Source organism: Cetorhinus maximus, chromosome 30 (assembly GCF_964194155.1).
Source record: "Cetorhinus maximus chromosome 30, sCetMax3.hap1.1, whole genome shotgun sequence".
Taxonomy (NCBI): Eukaryota; Metazoa; Chordata; class Chondrichthyes; order Lamniformes; family Cetorhinidae; genus Cetorhinus; species Cetorhinus maximus.
The window spans coordinates 10,204,091-10,223,043 of NC_135908.1; the positions used below are offsets into that span (position 1 = coordinate 10,204,091).

Sequence of the window (18,953 nt, forward strand, 5' to 3'; positions counted from 1 at the left end):
CACTTCTATTATGGTCCCCAGCCACTGTTATCTTTCCCTTAATAGCTGCCTGCATAACTCTGAATGTGGGAAGTTAGTTTCTCATTCACCCCAAGGGAGCACTCCTCCGACTTCATATTTCTGAATAACCAAATGCATCCCCCTCTTCTATTCCCAAACTAATAAAATTGCTCTTTAAATCCATCTGTTTGGATACAGAGTTGCTGACCCAAATGAGGCTTACAGGACATCAGAAAAACAAAGTGAACATGCATCTTAAACATCCTGTTTATAAATTATTCATTTTAAAATATCTCTGTTATGCTAGTAATGAAGAGATTTCCTATTCTGTACTGACACCATGTTCAAGGCCCTGACTTCTGATTTGCAGTACAAAATGCACTAGCAGTAAATTAAAATTTGGGATTACTAGCTTTTAGGTAACATGGAGAACTGAAGTTATTTGGTCAAATATACATATAGAAAACAAGAAACTGCAAATTATTTGGTTAGATAATCATCATCAGGAGAAAGCTGTGACTTTACGCAGAGCTTTAGAGAGGAAATTGGTCTCTCCTGGTCAGAACCAATAGCTAGGGTTTTTTGCTGGTCACTTTGTTAGATATTTATCTGGCTTAATGTGTGCATTTTCCTTCTTCCTTGAAGTTAATATTTGTGCATTCAAGTTGAATGCAGGTTATTTTTTCAACCTATTATCACTATTAACAGCGCATAGAAAATACATTTTTAAAAATGTTAAATATATTTATTTCACGCATAAAATTGAAATTTAGCCCCTGGAGGAATCTTACAATGGACACATTTGGCACCTTTCTCATGGGATAGGACATTTCTTTTGTATGATATATTTAAACAAACTGTAAGTTGGATCTTTGTAACAGGTATCCAATTTTGTCATACGCTGCACAAAGAATCTTTCTTCCTGCCAGTTAAGCTACTAACAGTCACTACTGGAAAGCTGGACTAATTAGTTACAGATGCAAGGAAAGTGTGCATCATGCCACCCTCGCGCTTATTTTACAGCAGCACGGGGACTGGAGTCCCTGAACAGAAAAGGTCCTGCCGACACAGATGGTTATAATAAAGGAAAGCCAGGAAGCTGTGAAGAAAGTAACATTATTCTAAAGGGTAGAGAACCTCTTCACCGCTCAACAACCAACTGTACTCAACATAGTCCACTATATCCTTGCTCTGTTTATTGTAAAGCAATGGCTAAGTGCAAGTTGTTATTGAAACATCATGTTCAGTGACTGCAGATTTGCCCAAGGTGCCCGGTCCCAGAATGGGCAGGTACTTGAGCCAATGTCCACCATAACTGCATCATTAAAAATCATTAATAAACTTGCAGAATGCGCGTGTAAATGGCAAATGTTTCTCCTGACCCAGAAGTAATACAATAAAAGGTGTTTACCTCATGGATTCAGCCCTTCTCACCTCCTTTTACCTGCCCAAATTCCCTAGGCTTTTGGCTTCTATTTGTTAAAATTAAAAAATAATTTAAAATGGAAGCACACAGCTTCCTGAAAAGATTTTAGTGATCAACCTGCCTTTTGAGAGCAATTTGTCACCCACTTCCTGACCTTCCCCTGTGAAATTTTTTTGTGGGCAGGTTGGAGGTGGGTTGGGGTCTGGTTTGTGAATTAGACAACTTTTACCTTCTTTCCTACCCCCAACCCACCCATCCTTGGAAGTTAAAACTCCCTCAATGATGCATATACTCAGTCTCACATTCACCGATGAATGCACCCATTATCACTGACATTCACTCATAGACTGTCACAACTATTGGTGTATGTACTCTGTCCCAATTCCACTTAAGCACAGAAATAGTCTCACATATTAACAGATACATTCACACTCTGTCTGACACAATCAGGTTCACAGGCTAATTTATTCTTAATCACAGTCAACGGTAAGCACCAAGTTTCTGCCCTGAATCAGATTGTCAATTAGTGGCATTGACACATGGTACCCATCTGTTACTGGATGCATTGTAACCACAGGGAGACAATTCCAATGTTTCTCATGGAATTCCACAGACAGACAATCCCAATGCATCCTGTGCAATTACACAGGCTGGCAATCCCTGTGTATTTGGTGTACTGTAAGCTCGCAGGATCTTTATTTGTGGAAAGTTTATTCTTTCCCATGTATTTTTAGCTGTGTAGAGTGAACTGAGGAATATGCTGGTCGGATGGTTGTGACATAGACTGAAACAGCCTCGGCCTTTCATTAAAAGTTGGAAAGGATGACTAACAGATAATTCGGTTTCCATGAGTTTAGTCAAACAGGATTTGGTTTTATAATGTATGCCTTAAATACATTTCTGTCAAAAGATGTAAAGAAAGAAAACTCCACGAAAAACTGGGCTTGGTCACTGTGGTGCACAGATTCCTAAAGGTCAAGATAATAAATACTATTGATAACAAAAACAGAATTACCCGGAAAAACTCAGCAGGTCTGGCAGCATCGGTGGCATATGCCATTTCCAATTCACGTAAGGATGTTGATGCTTCCCTTAAAACACAAATTAATTCATACTCTTCGTTCCTCTGAAGGTAGATTTATGATTTAACTTATAGTAAAATTGTTTCATGTCTAATTTACAATATGTTATAGTCGTGACATTTGAGCTAGTTCTGAGTTGGAAGAGTGGAAAAGTGTGTAAACTAACCATTGGATCATCCAATTCTAATCCACCCTTCTACAGGAATTACTCATTTTATTCAGTTTTTAAACCTAACTTTTTAACAGGATGCAAGGACTGGGTGATTGACTGTTCCTTTTTCTCTGGGATCCATGTTCAGTTCCAGCCCAGACTGATAGCATGAAAATCTCCCTCACCTTTTGACTGTAAACTTCCCAAGTGAGTTTGTGTAGTCTCAGTTCAGTTCCTACTGGACTTGGGGCCACAACACAAAACTTCTCACAAATTGGCAATTTCTCCCAGAGGTCCACAAAGATGGACACTATGGGGGAAAAAAAATGTCACAAGGATCCAGTGGTAGGTGCCCACCTGACGTAGGCACTGAGACACATTGTAGCAGTGAGAGTAGAATTGTATTTGCTGTATACCTCAGGTGGTACTACAGCAGAAATAAAACAAAACATGTAGCCCTGCTTTTCAAAGTTTATGCCCACACTGCAGCTGGTGAAACCCCACAGGGGGCTGCTTCTACCAACTTCTGCCTGAATCTGTACTGTGTAACACTACTACTTATCGGTTAGAAAATAGTCTGTTGCTTTACTGCAGATAATAGCACACCTCACAGTTTACAATATCTTGAAAGGGTGAAATTTGTGTCTGCACTTGGTGCAGAGTGAAGTTTGATGTAGAACTGCCAAAATAGCTTATTTTGTCAGCTTGAAAGTGGTGCATACTTTTCACAGCTCTTTCATGTCAGGGAATTACAATTCAGACAGAACCTTTGACAGCACCTTCCAAACCCACGACCTCTACCACCTAGAAGGACAAGGGCACCACCTGCAAATTCCCCTCCAAGTCAAATACCATCCTGACTTGGAACTATATCGCCGTTCCTTCACTGTCACTGGGTCAAAATCCTGGGACTCTCTTCCTAACAGCACTGTGGGTGTTCCTACAATACATGAACTGCTGTGGTTCAAGAAGGTAGCTCCCCATCACCTTCTCAAGGGCAATTAAGGATAAGCAATAAATGCTGGCCTAGCCAGCAACACCCACATCCTGAGAACAAATTTAAAAAATGAACAGTTAAAAGATATGCAAAAGCCATATAAAAAGGTTATGTAATATTATGTACTGGATTACTGGAGTCTACGGTGTCAGTATATATTAAATATGTTTCAGGACGTGAGTATATGATCTAGGCCGACCGACATTTCAGTGCAATATAGAAAGGAAAAAGAAAAGACTTGTATTTAAAACATGTCTTTCACATCCTCAGGACATCCCAAAGCGCTTTACCACCAATAAAGTACTTTTTGAAGTGTAGTCACTGTTGTAATGTAGGAAACGTGATAGCCAATTGTGCATAGTAAGCTCCAACAAACAGAAATCTATGACCAGATAATCTATTTCTTTTGATGGTTGATTCAGGGATAAATGTTGGTTATGGAATAAATATTGGTCAGATGAGTCTTGCCAAAGTTAGGGGTGATAGCTTGCAGATGAGACATTAAGTTGTTTGTTCTGGTGGTTCAAATGGACGTAAGAAATTCCATAGCAATACAATACTCAAAGGAGAGTAGGGAGTTCTCCTGATCAACGTTCCTCGCTCAGCTAAAACTGCCAAAATATTGGCTATCTAGTAATTCATTCCAATTGCTGTTTGTGGGAATTGCTTTTTAATTGATTGTGAAGATTTTGGCAGTTCTACAGCAAACTGCACTTTGCACCAAGTGCAGACACAAATTTCACCCTTTCAAGATATTGTAAACTGTGAGGTGTGCTGTTATCTGCAGTAAAGCAGCTTTGAGATATCCTGAAGTCATAAGTTATCCCCTTTTAATTTTATAGATGCTGCACATTTACAATAGATTAACTGACAGTAAAAAACAAGAGGTTGAGATATCATCCAAGAGTCTAACTTGAGCTATTAATCAATAGCAAGATGTACTTTTGACTTGGAACAAACTGCAGACTGTATTTTATCCTTTATGGTATTAAGTTTAATGTTACTTGCTATTGTTTATCATTTCTGTCTTTTTTGTTGGCAAGGGTGTAAATGGTGGTTGAAAGACTCCCAAGTTCCAATTGCTAGTCTTGTACATACTTTATTTCAGCAGAAATGATTAATTCTGGTTTCATACTAAGTTCCTAAGCCCATTTATTAGTCTTGATTCCCTCATTTGAAAAAATTCACTTGATGTCTGGTGGAATGTGAGGGTTGGTAAACATGGGGTGAGGACAGATTAGCCTTGACTGTCAACCAGTCTGCCAATGCTCACTGTATTTGCTGGTGTGAAGAAAGCATTCAGTGTCCAGTAGCCAGTGAAACTGTATCCTAGTTAAATATCTCACCTTCAGAAGAGATGGGGAGAAACTGGAAAAGGAAACATATTTACTATAACATGACTCATTAGACTTCAGCATCAATTAATAGAAATTATTATCCAGGAAATGAAGTCAAGTTATCCATAATTAATAGAGATGTAATGAATTATGTCAATTATATCATTGCAATTCTTCTACAGGGGACACACAAAGTTTATTTTATGGACTCTCGTCAGCAAAAGATTACCGGATAGATGTTGACAGTGCAAGTCAGCAGCCTGTTTTAAAGTTAATGAAAATAAAAACCGGGAGAGATGTAAAATGCATTACCGACTTGCTATAATGTGCTTTACACTGACATAAAAAGTCAAGATCTATCCCTATGAACACTGAATCTGAACAAAAGAAAATACCTGATACTCCATTGGGAGGTCTTGTGGTACAATGGACAGCATCACTGCATCTGAGCCAGAAGCTCCATGTATAAGTCCCACCCCAGGACTTGATGGCCAAGGAAAATGAGTTCATACCATGGCCAAACAGGTTAATTATCAACCTGCAAATGCTTTCAACAGACACCAATGGCAGGCAGCAAGAACAGAAATTCCTGGTCAGCCGTGTGTTGGAAAGAAAGTTGGAGCCTCTACCATCACTATCCATAGCTCTAGGCTACAATGTGCATGTAAAAGTGCATGTTGCCACAGCAACTTGGACTCCCTGAGTAATTTGTAACACACTACCACCATTTAGTACGACACAATAAACCCACAAGTTGCTCCAAAAATGACACTGAGTGATTTCCTGCTCTCTTTGCCCATTGCAACACTCAATTCGTTACCGAATATTCCCAACTGCCTATCTCTCAATCACATACACATTCACTTTCTGCAAGTGGTGAAGAACAGAAAGAGTAACATTCATCAGTATAATTCAATGTTCAATTATAACTGACTCTAGAACTACGCAAAAAGTTCTATTTTAGAACTGGACTGTTCAGCCAATCTTAAAATGTATGTCAAGTTTCTGCTGTAAGGAAAACCATCAAAGAAAGGAAATGGGCCTTGGTTTAACTCATATAATTTAAAACAGAATGAAAGAGTATATATGAAATTGGAGAAGGAAAGTGTTTAAGAGGCTGAACAGAGTTGTACCATGCAGACAGTGTCCTTGAACACCCAGTGATCATGGAAGGCTTTCACAGAACGGTCACAAAGAGTTAACATTCAACACAATTAGGTATAGATGAAGCCAAAATTTATACTAGGGATATGCAGCCAATCTGGCAGAGCAAGACTGAAGTGGAAGGCACAATTCCAAATTCAGAAATGTTGATATTTGACTCAAGTTGAAAAGAAATTGCCAGTGCATACCATTTTCTACACAGCAGAAGACAACCTCTTATATCTCCTGGCCAGGAGAAATGGTAAACAAAAATTAATCTAATCTCCAGTCCTAAGGGTATGAAAATCTGACAACATTCTAGGGCTGGGCAGAAAATCTTAGCTTTTTGTGAAGGAATGAGTTTCCATGCTCGTATTGCTTTAAGAATCTAAGATGGCATGGAACGAAAATCCCAATTAAACCTGTTTCTTCAACAGATCATTTATAATCCTATTCTTTCTGCTTTCTACAGAAACCACTAATCTCCTGAAGAAAGATTTGGCAAAGATTCTCACTGCTGCCCCCTCTCAAGGGACAAATATAGTAGAGCTCACTAATCCTATATTATTCATTCTCAGCTTGGCAGTACCATGGGCTCAGTAACTCAGGAACTATCATGTTCTACTCAGTTCAGATTGTCAATCAAACGTTGCTCATGTTAAATTTAACCTTTACTTTTGGAGAATTTAATCATTGGGCCCCTTTGATTCCAAGCTCAAATTAAACTAATTTCTCTTCTTTTACCTGCAGCAGCCAATGAGTCAGGAAACCCATTGCTAGAAATTATCATCCCACCTAGTGGAGACCTCTCACTAGCAGCGTTCCCCTTTAGGATTTAAAAAAAAGCGCATTTGAGAAACTTTAGAAGCTCAGAACATGTTGTTCTAGACATTTTGCCAGAACATTGATGCCAAACTTATAGGCTATCAGTCTCTTTAGTTATATTTTGCCACTAGTACAAAATTAATCCTACCAGCGTCAAAGATGTTTGAAAATTACAGGCGGAAGGAAGATTACAGGTATCATGAGAATTTGCCGAGCACACGAGAGATATGACTCAATCCAGTAATGGGATGTGAGTTAAACGTGAGGTTTCCTGTTCCTAAAACATGCCTAAAATCACACCAAGTGGGATCAAGTCCAATAAATGGAACTTATAAAAAGCGTTTCGTGTTCTCAAAGATTTTTTTTTAAAAATACATTTCTCTGTATAAGCTGAAGAAAATTCTTCTGGGAAACTTCTGTAAAAGATTAACTTCAGCAAGAAAGTATCCAGCTGAGTCATTGTCACTGAGTCTATTGCCTATTAGCCCTAGTTCAAGACAAAACACTGTCAATTACTTATAGAAAAGAAACTACGTTCTGTAAATGTGTAGAAAGAAGATTAAAGAACAAATGGGATGCTATTATCACTGTTTCCTCACATAACCAACTTGAGATTATACCTAAATCTGAAAAATTTAGAATAACTTTAGTACCGTTGAATGTTAATTTTTAATTAAGATATTTACCTTGAGTAAATTGTTAGAATAAATTTTGTAGAAGACTTTGCGAAATTAAGTTCTGCTGTTTTCAGGCTAATTGCTCTATCCTCTATTGGTTGTGTTTATTAGCTGTGCTTGAAGTAATGATACAGAAACAAATAACTAGATACAAAGCTGATGGTACAATCTTCAGGTGTATTGCACAGGGCCCCATGGTCCAAAAGCCTAAACTTGTATTCCTTATGTTGGAGTGCAAAGGATGATTTTAGTGAAACACCAATTGGGAGGGAAGAATAGGCAGATGGATTTGGGATTGGACCGGAGAAAGCAGAAGAGAAAAATGTTGAGAACATTTACGAAAGCAGGGAGGGAGGAGTTAAGGTGGGAAGAATTTGGGGAGAGAATTCTAGGAGGAAGGACCAAGCTGGCTGAAAGAGTGGTGGAGCATTGAGGGAAGCAGACCTGCTTCAGAGAGATAAATCTGAGCTTCCCAATTACTTAATCAGATTTCCCAGTGTGATAGCAAGGGAGGTGAAAGACGCAGGTGCCAGAACTATAACAAGCGTGAGTGTGGAGGGGAGGAGGGCACAGAATGAGCAGTGACCAGCAACAACTTAAAGTTTTAACAAAGAAGCACTATTTGTTGCACATAGATTCAGTAAACAATTTTAAAGATCACCGGTTTGACTACAGTGCATCTGATAAAACAGAGCACAGCATCAATAGTCCATGCTGTGGTCAGGTATGAACAAACTTCAGAAAGGAGCCAGAAAGGGACATAAGGCTCTCAATTTGCATAGGCAATGAGCCTAACAACTGTTTCAGGCAGAGACCCTGGGTAGCTACAAGGCACTCTAACCAACATGGTTTGTGGCAACCATCTAGCACAGAATGTATGCTTGTATGCTGCACCGGACCTTTCAGTATTTGTTTTTATTGCCTTATAATCAGGTCCTATGCTATCCAATGTTTTGGCCATGATTCCTCCAAGTGCCTCTGCTGGCTATTCCTCTGCTGCAGATATATCACAAATGAATGTGTGCAATTGTTTATTACCTTCACTGATTACACTTTGGGTTTGTACTCCGTCTACACATTCCCCGTCTTAAAATTTAAAAAAAACACAAATAAGACCATGTGAATATTAACAGATTGTCGGGTATTTTTAGAGAGTTTGTAACTTTCAGTTAGAATGGTAAACTGGCTGTCGTGTTTGTCTTGGCCAACAACCAATTTCTCTGAAAGTTTGCCTCCATTAAGGTTATTATTTCTAAAGCATGAGCCAACATCTGGGCTGACTTTCTACTTTATATGGTTCCAAAGTCATAAAGAATGAAGAGTTTGAAGACTGCATAGTAGCTCCATTACTTAACATCTAGCCATGTTGTTGCAAATCTATTTACATGCGATTACTTCAGTAATATTAAACATTACCCCTAATGTCAGTTAATAGCAACAATTATGAGTGGTTTAGACTGTGAACACTCAGAGAATCAGGTCTATTTATGGAAAGGAAGTTTAGCAGAAGTACTTGCACTCAGAAGGTCTCCTGTCACAAAAGTAATATAACAACTTTTCCCAGTCCCAACAATACATCATTTTAGACATTGCACCAAGGGTTTGAACTTCAAATCTCAGCCCAGGGGTAAGACCTGAGGTGAAAGGGTTATCCAGTGCATAAATCACAAAAAAATTACATTACTGTATTTTCTAAAATTGAAATTTTTTTTTTAATAACTTAACACCTTCTACATCACATGTAGTGTCTCTGATTTTGGACCACATGTTGGTCCAATGAATCTCAGAGCCATACACACACCTCTCATGAGTCACTCCAACCGTAGATCATGCATACCCCATGCACATGAGTCATTCCAACTCATGGCTGAGCTACCACGCCTAGATTCACCCTTACCATCTGCAGTTCTTATTGAACTGATGCCACTGTGTGGTTAGTTGGATTTTTTGGTGATGAAGTTCCCACTTACTATCATTCCTAATGGGGATCAATTGTACAATTGTACTGAAGAAAATTTTCTCAACCATATTTTTGCTTTTATTGATTCGTGGAATGTGCAGGTCGCTGTCAAGGCCAGCATTTATACCTAATTTCCCTAGTGCAATGAATTGGTGAGCAGCCTCCTTGACAACTGAATGGCTTGCTGGGCCATTTCAGAGGGCAGTTAAGAGTTAACCACATAGGCCAGACCAGGTAAGGACAGCAGATTTCCTTCTCTAAAGGACATTAGTGAACCAGATGGGTTTTTACAGCAGTCTAGTAGTTTCATGGTCACCATTACTGATTATAGCTTTTCATTCCAGTTTATTTAACTAACTGAATTTAAATTCCCCAACTACTGTGGTGGGATTTGAACTCATGTCTCAAGATCACTTAGTTTAGGCCTCTGGATGAGGAAGGGTCATCGACCTAAAACGTTAACTCAGTTGTTTCTCTCTCCACAGATGCTCCCTGACCTGCTGACCATTTTCGGCATTTTCTGTTTTTAACTCTGGATTATTAGTCCAGTTACATAATTACTATGCTACTGTACCGCCTACTTATGTCTACCCGCAATGACAAGGCACAAATCCCACTTATCCAGATCAAGTGAATTCAGGTCAAACACCATCTACTTCTTACACTGAAACCTCATTATCAAAACTAAGTGAGAGCAATGTAGCCCTTATTGTACAGGTTCAGCTTACCAAGGTTAAAGTTTCTCCAGTGATTGAAAGAACTTGTGTTGTAATGTAGCCAACAGATTTGTACCTATAACCTCTGTAATAACAATAGGACACGAATACCATGAACAAAATGGCCTCTCACTATGCTGCAAACTTCTGTGCTTTTTTTAAATTAATTCATGGGGTGTGGGCTTTGCTGACTAGGCCAGCATTTATTGCCCATCCCTAGTTGCCCTTGAGAAGGTGGTGGTGAACTGGCTTCTTGAACCACTGTAGTCCATGTGGTGTAGGTACACCCAAAGTGTAGTTCAGAAGGGAGTTCCAGGATTTTGACCCATCAACAGTGAAAGAATGGCGATATATTTCCAAGTCAAGATGGTGAGTGACTTGGAGGAAAATTTCCAGGTGGTGGTGTTCCCATCTATCTGCTGCCCATGTCCTTCTAGATGGTAGTGGTTGTGGGTTTGGAAGGTGCTGTCATAGGATCCTTGGTGAAATCCTGCAGTGCATCTTGTAGATGGTACATGTTGCTGCTACTGTGCATCAGTGGTGGGGGGAGGGAAATTTTGTGGATGTGGTGCCAATCAAGCGGCTGCTTTGTCCTGGACGGTGTCAAGCTTCTTGAGTGTTGTGGAAGCTGCACTCATCCAGGCAAGTGGGGAGTATTCCATCACATTCCTGACTTGTGCTTTGTAGATGCTAGACAGGCTTTGGGGAGTCAGGAGGTGAGTTACCCGTCGCAGGATTCCTCACCTCAGTGGCTCTTGTAGCCACAGGATTTATATGGCTAGTCCAGTTCAGTTTCTGGTGAATGGTAACTGCCCAGGATGTTGATAGTGGGGGATTCAGTGATGGTAATGCCATTGAACGTCAAGGAACAATGGTTAGATTGTCTCTTGTTGGAGATGGTCATTGCCTGGCACTTGTGTGGCACGAATGTTACTTGTCACTTGTCAGCCCAAGCCTGGATGTTGTTCAGATCTTGCTGTATTTGGACATGGACTGCTTCAGTATCTGAGGAGTCACAAATGGTGCTGAACTTCCCACTTTTGACCTTATGATGGAAGGAAGGTCATTGATGAAACAGATAAAGGTGGTTGGGGCGAGGACATTACCCTGAGGAACTCCTGCAGTGATGTCCTGGAGCTGAGATGACTGACCTCCAACAACCATCTTCCTTTGTGCTAGGTATGACTCCAATCAGTGGAGAGTTTCCCCCCTTATTCCCATTGACTCCAGTTTTGCGAGATCTCCATGATGCCAAACTTGGCCAAATGCAGCTCATTTATCCATGTTTGAACCAAGGCTGTAATGAGGTTAGGAGCTGAGTGGCCCTGGTGGAACCCAAACTGGGCGTCAGTGAGCAGGGTTATTGTTAAGCAAGTGCCGCTTGATAGCACTGTTGATGACCCCTTCCATTACATTACTGATGATAAAGAGTAAACTGATGGGGCAGTAATTGGCTGGGTTGGATCTATCCTGCTTTTTATGTACAGGACATACCTGGGCAATTTTCCACATAGCCAGGTAGATGCCAGTGTTGTAGCTGTACTGGAACAGCTCGACTAGGGGCGCAACAAGTTCTGGAGCACAAGTCTTCAGTACTATTGCTGGAAAATTGTCAAAGCCTTTAGCCTTTGTAGTATCCAGTGCCTTCAGCCATTTTTTGATATCACGTTGAGTGAATTGAATTAGCTGAAGACTGGCATGTGTGATGCTGGGGACCTATGGAGGAGGCTGAGATGGATCATCCACTCAGCACTTCTGGCTGAAGATTGTTACAAATGCTTCAGCCTTATCTTTTACACTTATGTGCTGGGCTCCCCCATCATTGAGGATGGGGATATTTGTGCAGCCTCCTCCTCCAGTGAGTTGTTTAGTTGTCCGCCACTATTCTCTACTGGGTGCGGCAGGACTGCAGAACTTAGATCTGATCCATTGGTTGTGGGATCACTTAGCTTTGTCTATCATTTGCTGCTTGTGCTGTTTGGCATGCAAGTAGTCCTGTGTTATAGCTTCACCAGGTTGACACCTCATTTTTAGGAATGCCTGGTACTGCTCCTGGCATGTACTCCTGTACTCTTCATTGAACCAGGGTTGATCCCCTGGCTTGATGGTAATGGTGGAGTGGGAAATATGCCAGGCTATGAGGTCACAGATTGTGTTCAAGCACAATTCTGCTGCTGCTGATGGCCCACAGCGTCTCATTGATGCCCAGTCTTGAGTTGCTAGATGTGTTCGAAATCTATCTCATTTAGCACAGTGGTAGTGCCACACAACACGATGGAGGGTATCCTCAATGTGAAGGTGGGATTTCGTCTCCACAATGACCGTGCGGTGGTCACTCCTACTGATACTGTCATGGACAGATGCATCTGCGGCAGGCAGCTTAGTGAGGATGAGTTCAAGTATGTTTTTCCCTCTTGTTGGTTCCATCACCACCTGCCACAGACCCAGTCTATCAGTTATGTCCTTTAGGACTCAGCCAGCTCAGTCAGTACTTTTGGACATTGAATATGGACATTGAAGTCCCCCCCTCAGAGTACATTCTGCACCCTTGCCACCCTCAGTACTTCCTCCAAGTGCTGCTCAACATGGAGAAGCACTGATTCATCAGCTGAGGGAGGGCAGTACGTGGTAATCAGCAGGACCTGATGTCAAGAGACTTCATGGAGTCCGCAGTCGATGCTGAGGACTCCCAGGGCACCTCCCTCCCAACTCTAAACCACTGTGCTGCCACCTCTGCTGGGTCTGTCCTGCCAGTGAGACAGGACATATCCAGGGATGATGATGGTGGTGTCTGGGACATTATTTGTAAGGTATGATTCCGTGAGGATGACTATGTCAGGCTGTTGCTTGACTAGTCTGTGAGACACCTCTCCCAATTTTGGCCCTGGCCCCCGATGTTATTAAGGAGGACTTTGCAGGGTCGACAGGCTGAGTTTGCCATTGCCGTTTCTGGTACCTAGACTAATGCTGGGTGGTCCATCCAGTCTCATTCCTTTTTTGAGAGTTTGATACAACTGAGTGGCTTGCTAGGCCATTTCAGAGTCAACCACATTGCTGTAGGTCTGGAGTCACAATTAGGCCAGACCAGGTAAGATTTCCTTCCCATTAGTGAACCAGATGGGTTTTTACAACAATCGACAATGGTTTCATGGTCATCGTTAGACTTTCAGTTTTTTTTTATTGAATTCAAATTTGAACCCAGGTCCCCAGAGCATTATCCTGGTCCCTGGGTTACTGGTCCAGTGACAATACCATTACGTCATCGCCTCTGCCTCATAATTATAGAATGGACAGTAAATACAGGTATAACAGTATAAATGCAGCGCTATATTTAATTGTATGCATCAGGTTATTGGAATCACAATATGAATTAACTCTCCATGTATCATCTTTCTCAGGGTTCCGATGGAGCTGAGCTGGAGAATATTTCAAACCAATTAATTTTGTTGATAACATAGTAAAGGGACCTGCGAATATATTTAACATTTAACTGCAATAAATTCTGCTCTAACCCAGACAGCACTACCCCCTAAGAGAGAGGCAAGGAGCACTCCTGGTAGAGTGACTGATGACAGCCGTTACTCTAAATCAATCGTTAATATTTAACCGGTATTGCTTGTGGAAATAGTAAATAAAGGTTGCAGTTCACAGACAGATAATTACTGCGCTGATCTTATAAGGAACCAGAGATATTTGTAACAAGTGAAATCAAGCACAGGGGCCAAATACCTCTGCAAGTAAAGTGTCAGCAACCGAAATTCAAACCTCACCATCGCTAAACGACCAATTCCATCTCAAAAGATTTGCTTTAAAGAAATGCTCCCCTACCAGAGAGCTACCAAACTGTTTAAATGATGAATTTAAACCCACCTCCAGAGGTTAATGCAATGTTTGACAGTAGAATAAGTAGGAGATGCAGCATTGAAGATGTAGCCAACAAAACCGATCCCCTCGTCGGAGCCATCTGTCTCCCACATGCACTTTCAAACTCCCTTCTGAAAGTTTTTTCGCTCTCCAGTAGTCTGCATGTATACGACGGGAGTGACTAACCCACTGTTCCAGAGACCAGCCCCTCACACAGAGACTCTCATATTACAATCCCAGGATACTTTAAAAAGGCGATACAGCTATGGGGGCTCAACACAGCTTCATTCATAAAGAGATGAGTCAATCCAACCGTTCCCTGCGTGATTTAATTCGGTGGTTAAAATATGTGGAGATAACGAACACTCGAGCCTGGGTGGAGTTACTGCCTTGGTACTGTTTGTTTTGGTGGGAATCCCGTTTTTAATGTGATTACCCCCAAAATTCACATTTTCCACATTGCATCAAGGTCGTGGTCATTGGCCAAATGGTGCAAAATGACTAAAGGGATAAATAAGACGCAGATCTTACTAAAATGAGCCAAGGAACATTTTTTTTTCCACATTTTCCCTCCAAGTTTTGACACTCCTCTCCTGAAAGTGCTGCCTTATTTCTGGGTCACAGTCCCATGGGTACCTCCTTACCCAACTCCTCATACAAGAGGCTGGAGCGGGATATCACTGGAGTGTGTTATTGGCAACTAGATATCCAATCCCATTCAACATCCACACAAATACACATTGCAGCTGGGGATCACCGGATTACGGCCAGATGTGGGAACCATGATTCAAGGTGTACGGAGCCAGTTTAGTGTCCCAACTGCAATGCTGACTGAAATCAGTTTTACATTTACCTGTACGCGTGTACACTGAACGTGTCATATAATTCATTTCTAAAATTAGCCACAGATGCAAGAGGCAGTATTCAACTGGATGGATGCAGCCACAACACTCGAGAAGTTTCACATCATTCAGGTCAGGTCAATGACCCTGTTACTGGACTCAGCACCTTTACACCTCCACCACCTGCTCACTGTGGCTACAAGTAAGGTCGCTTTGACAATTGACCGTTGTCACCAAGAAGGACAAGTGCAACAATATTGTGAGAACACCATCACCTCCAAGTGGACATATATCACCATTCCTTCACTGTCACTGGGTCATCTTCTAGGATTCCCAACCTAACACTATTGTGTCAGTGCCTCCACTATTAGGAATGCAGCAGTTCAAGCAGGCCCCTGGGCAAGCAGGGATATGTATCCAAAAATAGTGTGGATACTGAATTAAAAACAGAAAGTGTTGGGAATACTTATCTGGCCTGACATCTATGCAGAGTTCCACAGTGTTAACATTTCAGGTTGATGACATTTCATCAAAACTGTGTGTGTGTAAAAGATCAGACTCATTTTCACTGCACTGAAACAATACATAAATGGTAATAAGTGAGGGTTTTAATAATAAAGATTCTTGTGTATATATTTATGACTGTTGTCTACGTAGTGGCAAGTGAGGTGAGTCTGTCAACTTTCTTTTTACTTATTGGTTATGTCTCTGCTTTTTCCTTTCTGGATTTATTTTAGTCACCTTCAATTCTTTATCAATTATATTATGTGAAACTCAAGACTGAGAGGAAGGGCTTTGATAATACTGTTATTATGAGCTGAATTTTGAGACAAATATAACATGTATCCCTAGGGTTAAAATAACAGGGAGATTACCTGCACCTCCACTTACAGCATGGTGATGTGAAGATATTTGGGCATCCACAAGCATTAAACTCAATTCAGCAAGCCTATGCCCTAATCCACACCTCCCTCTTCCTGTGCTCCACACCTGGGACTGCCTATAATCCCCACTTGCACAAAGCCCTTGTGCACAGCTCTGGTTCCATTCTTGGGCTTATTTATATTTTATTTTATTTTTTTCATAAATCAACCCATCTTGATAGTGCCTAGGTCCACTACCTGCACTTGCTGACCTCATTACAGTATTCACACTTGTTGTGCCCCTCAGTGCTTGCCTCCACTTTGCATTCCTTACACCTGACCTTGCCAAAAGCACAGTCCTCACCAAAAAACAAAGCAATGGGATTATTGAATTAATCCATTGAAAAAGAGATAATACAGTTTAGATCGAATAAACAATCAACATTCCAGTAAATGGCTTACAGGAGAATATGTGGAGCCCATCAAATCATATCAATCCTGATAACATATTATCACACTATTTCACCACTTTCTATATGCTAAACCACTATTCTGGATTAATTAAATACAATTATTGCTGAAAAAAGAGACATGCTGTTGAAGCTTTTTGCCTTGCACTCATCAGGACAGGCATAAGAATGCCAAAGTTCAAAGGGGAAAACAATTCATCCTGTACGAGAAGAGGGATGCTGATTGGTAGGACAGCAATACTCAAGTTCTGTGCTACCAAGAGACTATTTAAATACAATTATTTACAAAAGCAATAAAAAAAAGGCAAAATACCGAACAGCACAACACTTCTCAGAGAACTGGAAATAGTCCACAAAGGCTAAATATAACCTTTTCAAAAAGTTGCATTAATAGAATAAAAGCATTTCCTTTGGGTGAATCAGCTCAGCCTCTCCCTTTCAATGTTTTAAATTTATTTTAATTTGTTATCCACTTATTTTTATTTTTATTCATTGTTTTATTTCTTTTTATCCACTTTTTATCCCTTTCTCATCCTCTTTCCTCAACCACCAGCCCTCCCTGCACCCCACCCGCAAAAGGGCCATCTGTTACTTGTTCCATGTTGTTCTTTCACACAATGCTACCCTTGTTCTGCTATTAACACATTCTGCTTTCTTACCTTTATGCCATTATCAGCACCTCTGTTAACCCTGACCACTACCATTAACACCCCCTTTGTCTTTTCGTCCATGACATCTTTCTCAATCTCTCCTTAGCCCCCACCTATTGCTGACCTCCTATCCAGCTTCACCTGCTCCACTTAAACAGTACAAATTTAATCACATTTCTACTTCTCTTTAGCTCTGAAGAGGGGTCATATAGACTCAAAACATTAACTCTGTTTCTCTCTCCACAGACGCTGTCAGACCTGCTGAGTTTTTTCAGCATTTTCTGTTTTTGTTTCAGATTTCCAGCATCTGCAGTATTTTGCTTTTGTCTTAGCATTTAATTCAATGCCACTTCTCTTCCAGGAATGCCTACTGTGAAGAAGTACTGCTCTTCTCTCTGACAGGATTTCCATTTGACTCTTTTGTCCTGTTCACCTTCATTGCTTTCCATATCCCTCCTGGTGTTTGACAAGTTGTTTACCAAAACTCGCTTTCACGGCCATATTTCCTTCCTCAGTGACTACCTCCATCTCCAACTCACCCCATGTGGATTCCAAGTGAAGTCCTGTCCCTCATGTTTTGAATACACCCAGGATTACAGGTATCTCCGGGACATACAATGTTCCTTGAACTGCTGTTCTCGCTGCATCCTGAGATCCACACTCAGTGCCATGCACCTCCATATGAGCACAATCAATCTCTCCCTCCACCAGCACCGACTCATCCTATCTTAAAGCTGTCCTTGTCCCCAGATTCATTTTATTCCTTGTCTCATCCGATGCTTTAACAAAATACGTTTTCTCTTCCTTTCAGGTGTTTAGGAACACAAGCTCCAACAACTTATTGATACCAACACCCACCCAGGACCCTCCACCCCTTCCTGTCCCTTCAACCCCAGCCCTTCTTCTAACCCCAGCCCTTGCCATGTATTCACCATTTCCTCTGATCTTCCCCTCTCTGATACTGAATGTTCTGTACTCAGCAAAGGAGTCAGTTTCATACCCTTACACCCTCACCTCAATGAGTTTCAGGCTCGGCACGATGCTGAACTCTTCTGCCACTTTCGTCTCCGTGCTCACTTCTTTGGGCAGGAGTCCTCCTCCCCCGATTCAACAGATCCTTTCACCTGCCTCCAGTATTCTCCCTCCACCTGGACCCCTCCCTCTGGCCTCTTACCTGCTCTTGATCTTTTCATTGAGAAGGGTTGGTGTGACATCGGCTGTCTCAATTTCTCTGCTCCCCTCACCCACTCTAGCCTGTCTCCTTCTGAACCTGCTGCATTCCGTTCTCTTAGATCCAACCTTGACTTTGTTATCAAACCTGCTGACAAGGGTGGTGTTGTTGTTGTCTGGCGTACTGGCCTCTACCTTATAGAGGCTGAGCACCAACTCCAGACAGTTCTTCTTACCTCCCCCTACACCATGACCCCACCACCGAGCATCAAGCCATTGTTTCCAGGACTGTCACTGACCTCATTTCCTCTGGAGATCTTCCCTCCACAGCTTCCAACCTCATAGTCTCCCAATCCGGACAGCCTGCTTCCACCTCCTTCCCAAAATCCACAAACAGGACTGTCCTGGTAGACCCATTGTGTCAGCCTATTCCTACCCCACGAAACTCATTTCTTCCTATCCTGACTCCATTCTCTCTCCCCTTGTCCAGTCTCTTCCCACCTACATCTGCAATTCCTCTGATGCTCTATGTCATATCAACAATTTCCAGTTTCCTGGCCTTAACCAACTCCTTTTCACCATGGACCTCCAATTCCTCTACACCTCCATCCCCCACCAGGATGGTCTGAGGGCTCTCCGCTTCTTCCTTTAACAGCGGTCTGTAAAGTCCCCATCCATCCCTATTCGCCTCCGCCTGGCTGAAGTTCTCTCACTGAACAATTTCTCCTTTAACTTGTCTCACTTCCTCCAAATAAGAGGTGTGGCTATGGGTACCTGCAT

The 18,953-nt window shown here is 41.5% G+C and overlaps 1 protein-coding gene across 1 annotated transcript in view; it reads right to left on the reverse strand.

The window, feature by feature from the left end:
- The window catches only part of cspg4 (chondroitin sulfate proteoglycan 4), a 62,003-nt gene extending 47,699 nt beyond the window's left edge, over positions 1–14,304 (reverse strand). Inside the window, exon 1 of the mRNA XM_078532435.1 lies at positions 14,185–14,304. Coding sequence (XP_078388561.1) covers positions 14,185–14,278 — 94 coding nt within the window. The 5' untranslated portion in view covers positions 14,279–14,304. The remainder of the gene's footprint in view (positions 1–14,184) is intronic.
- Positions 14,305–18,953: the final 4,649 nt, after the last annotated feature.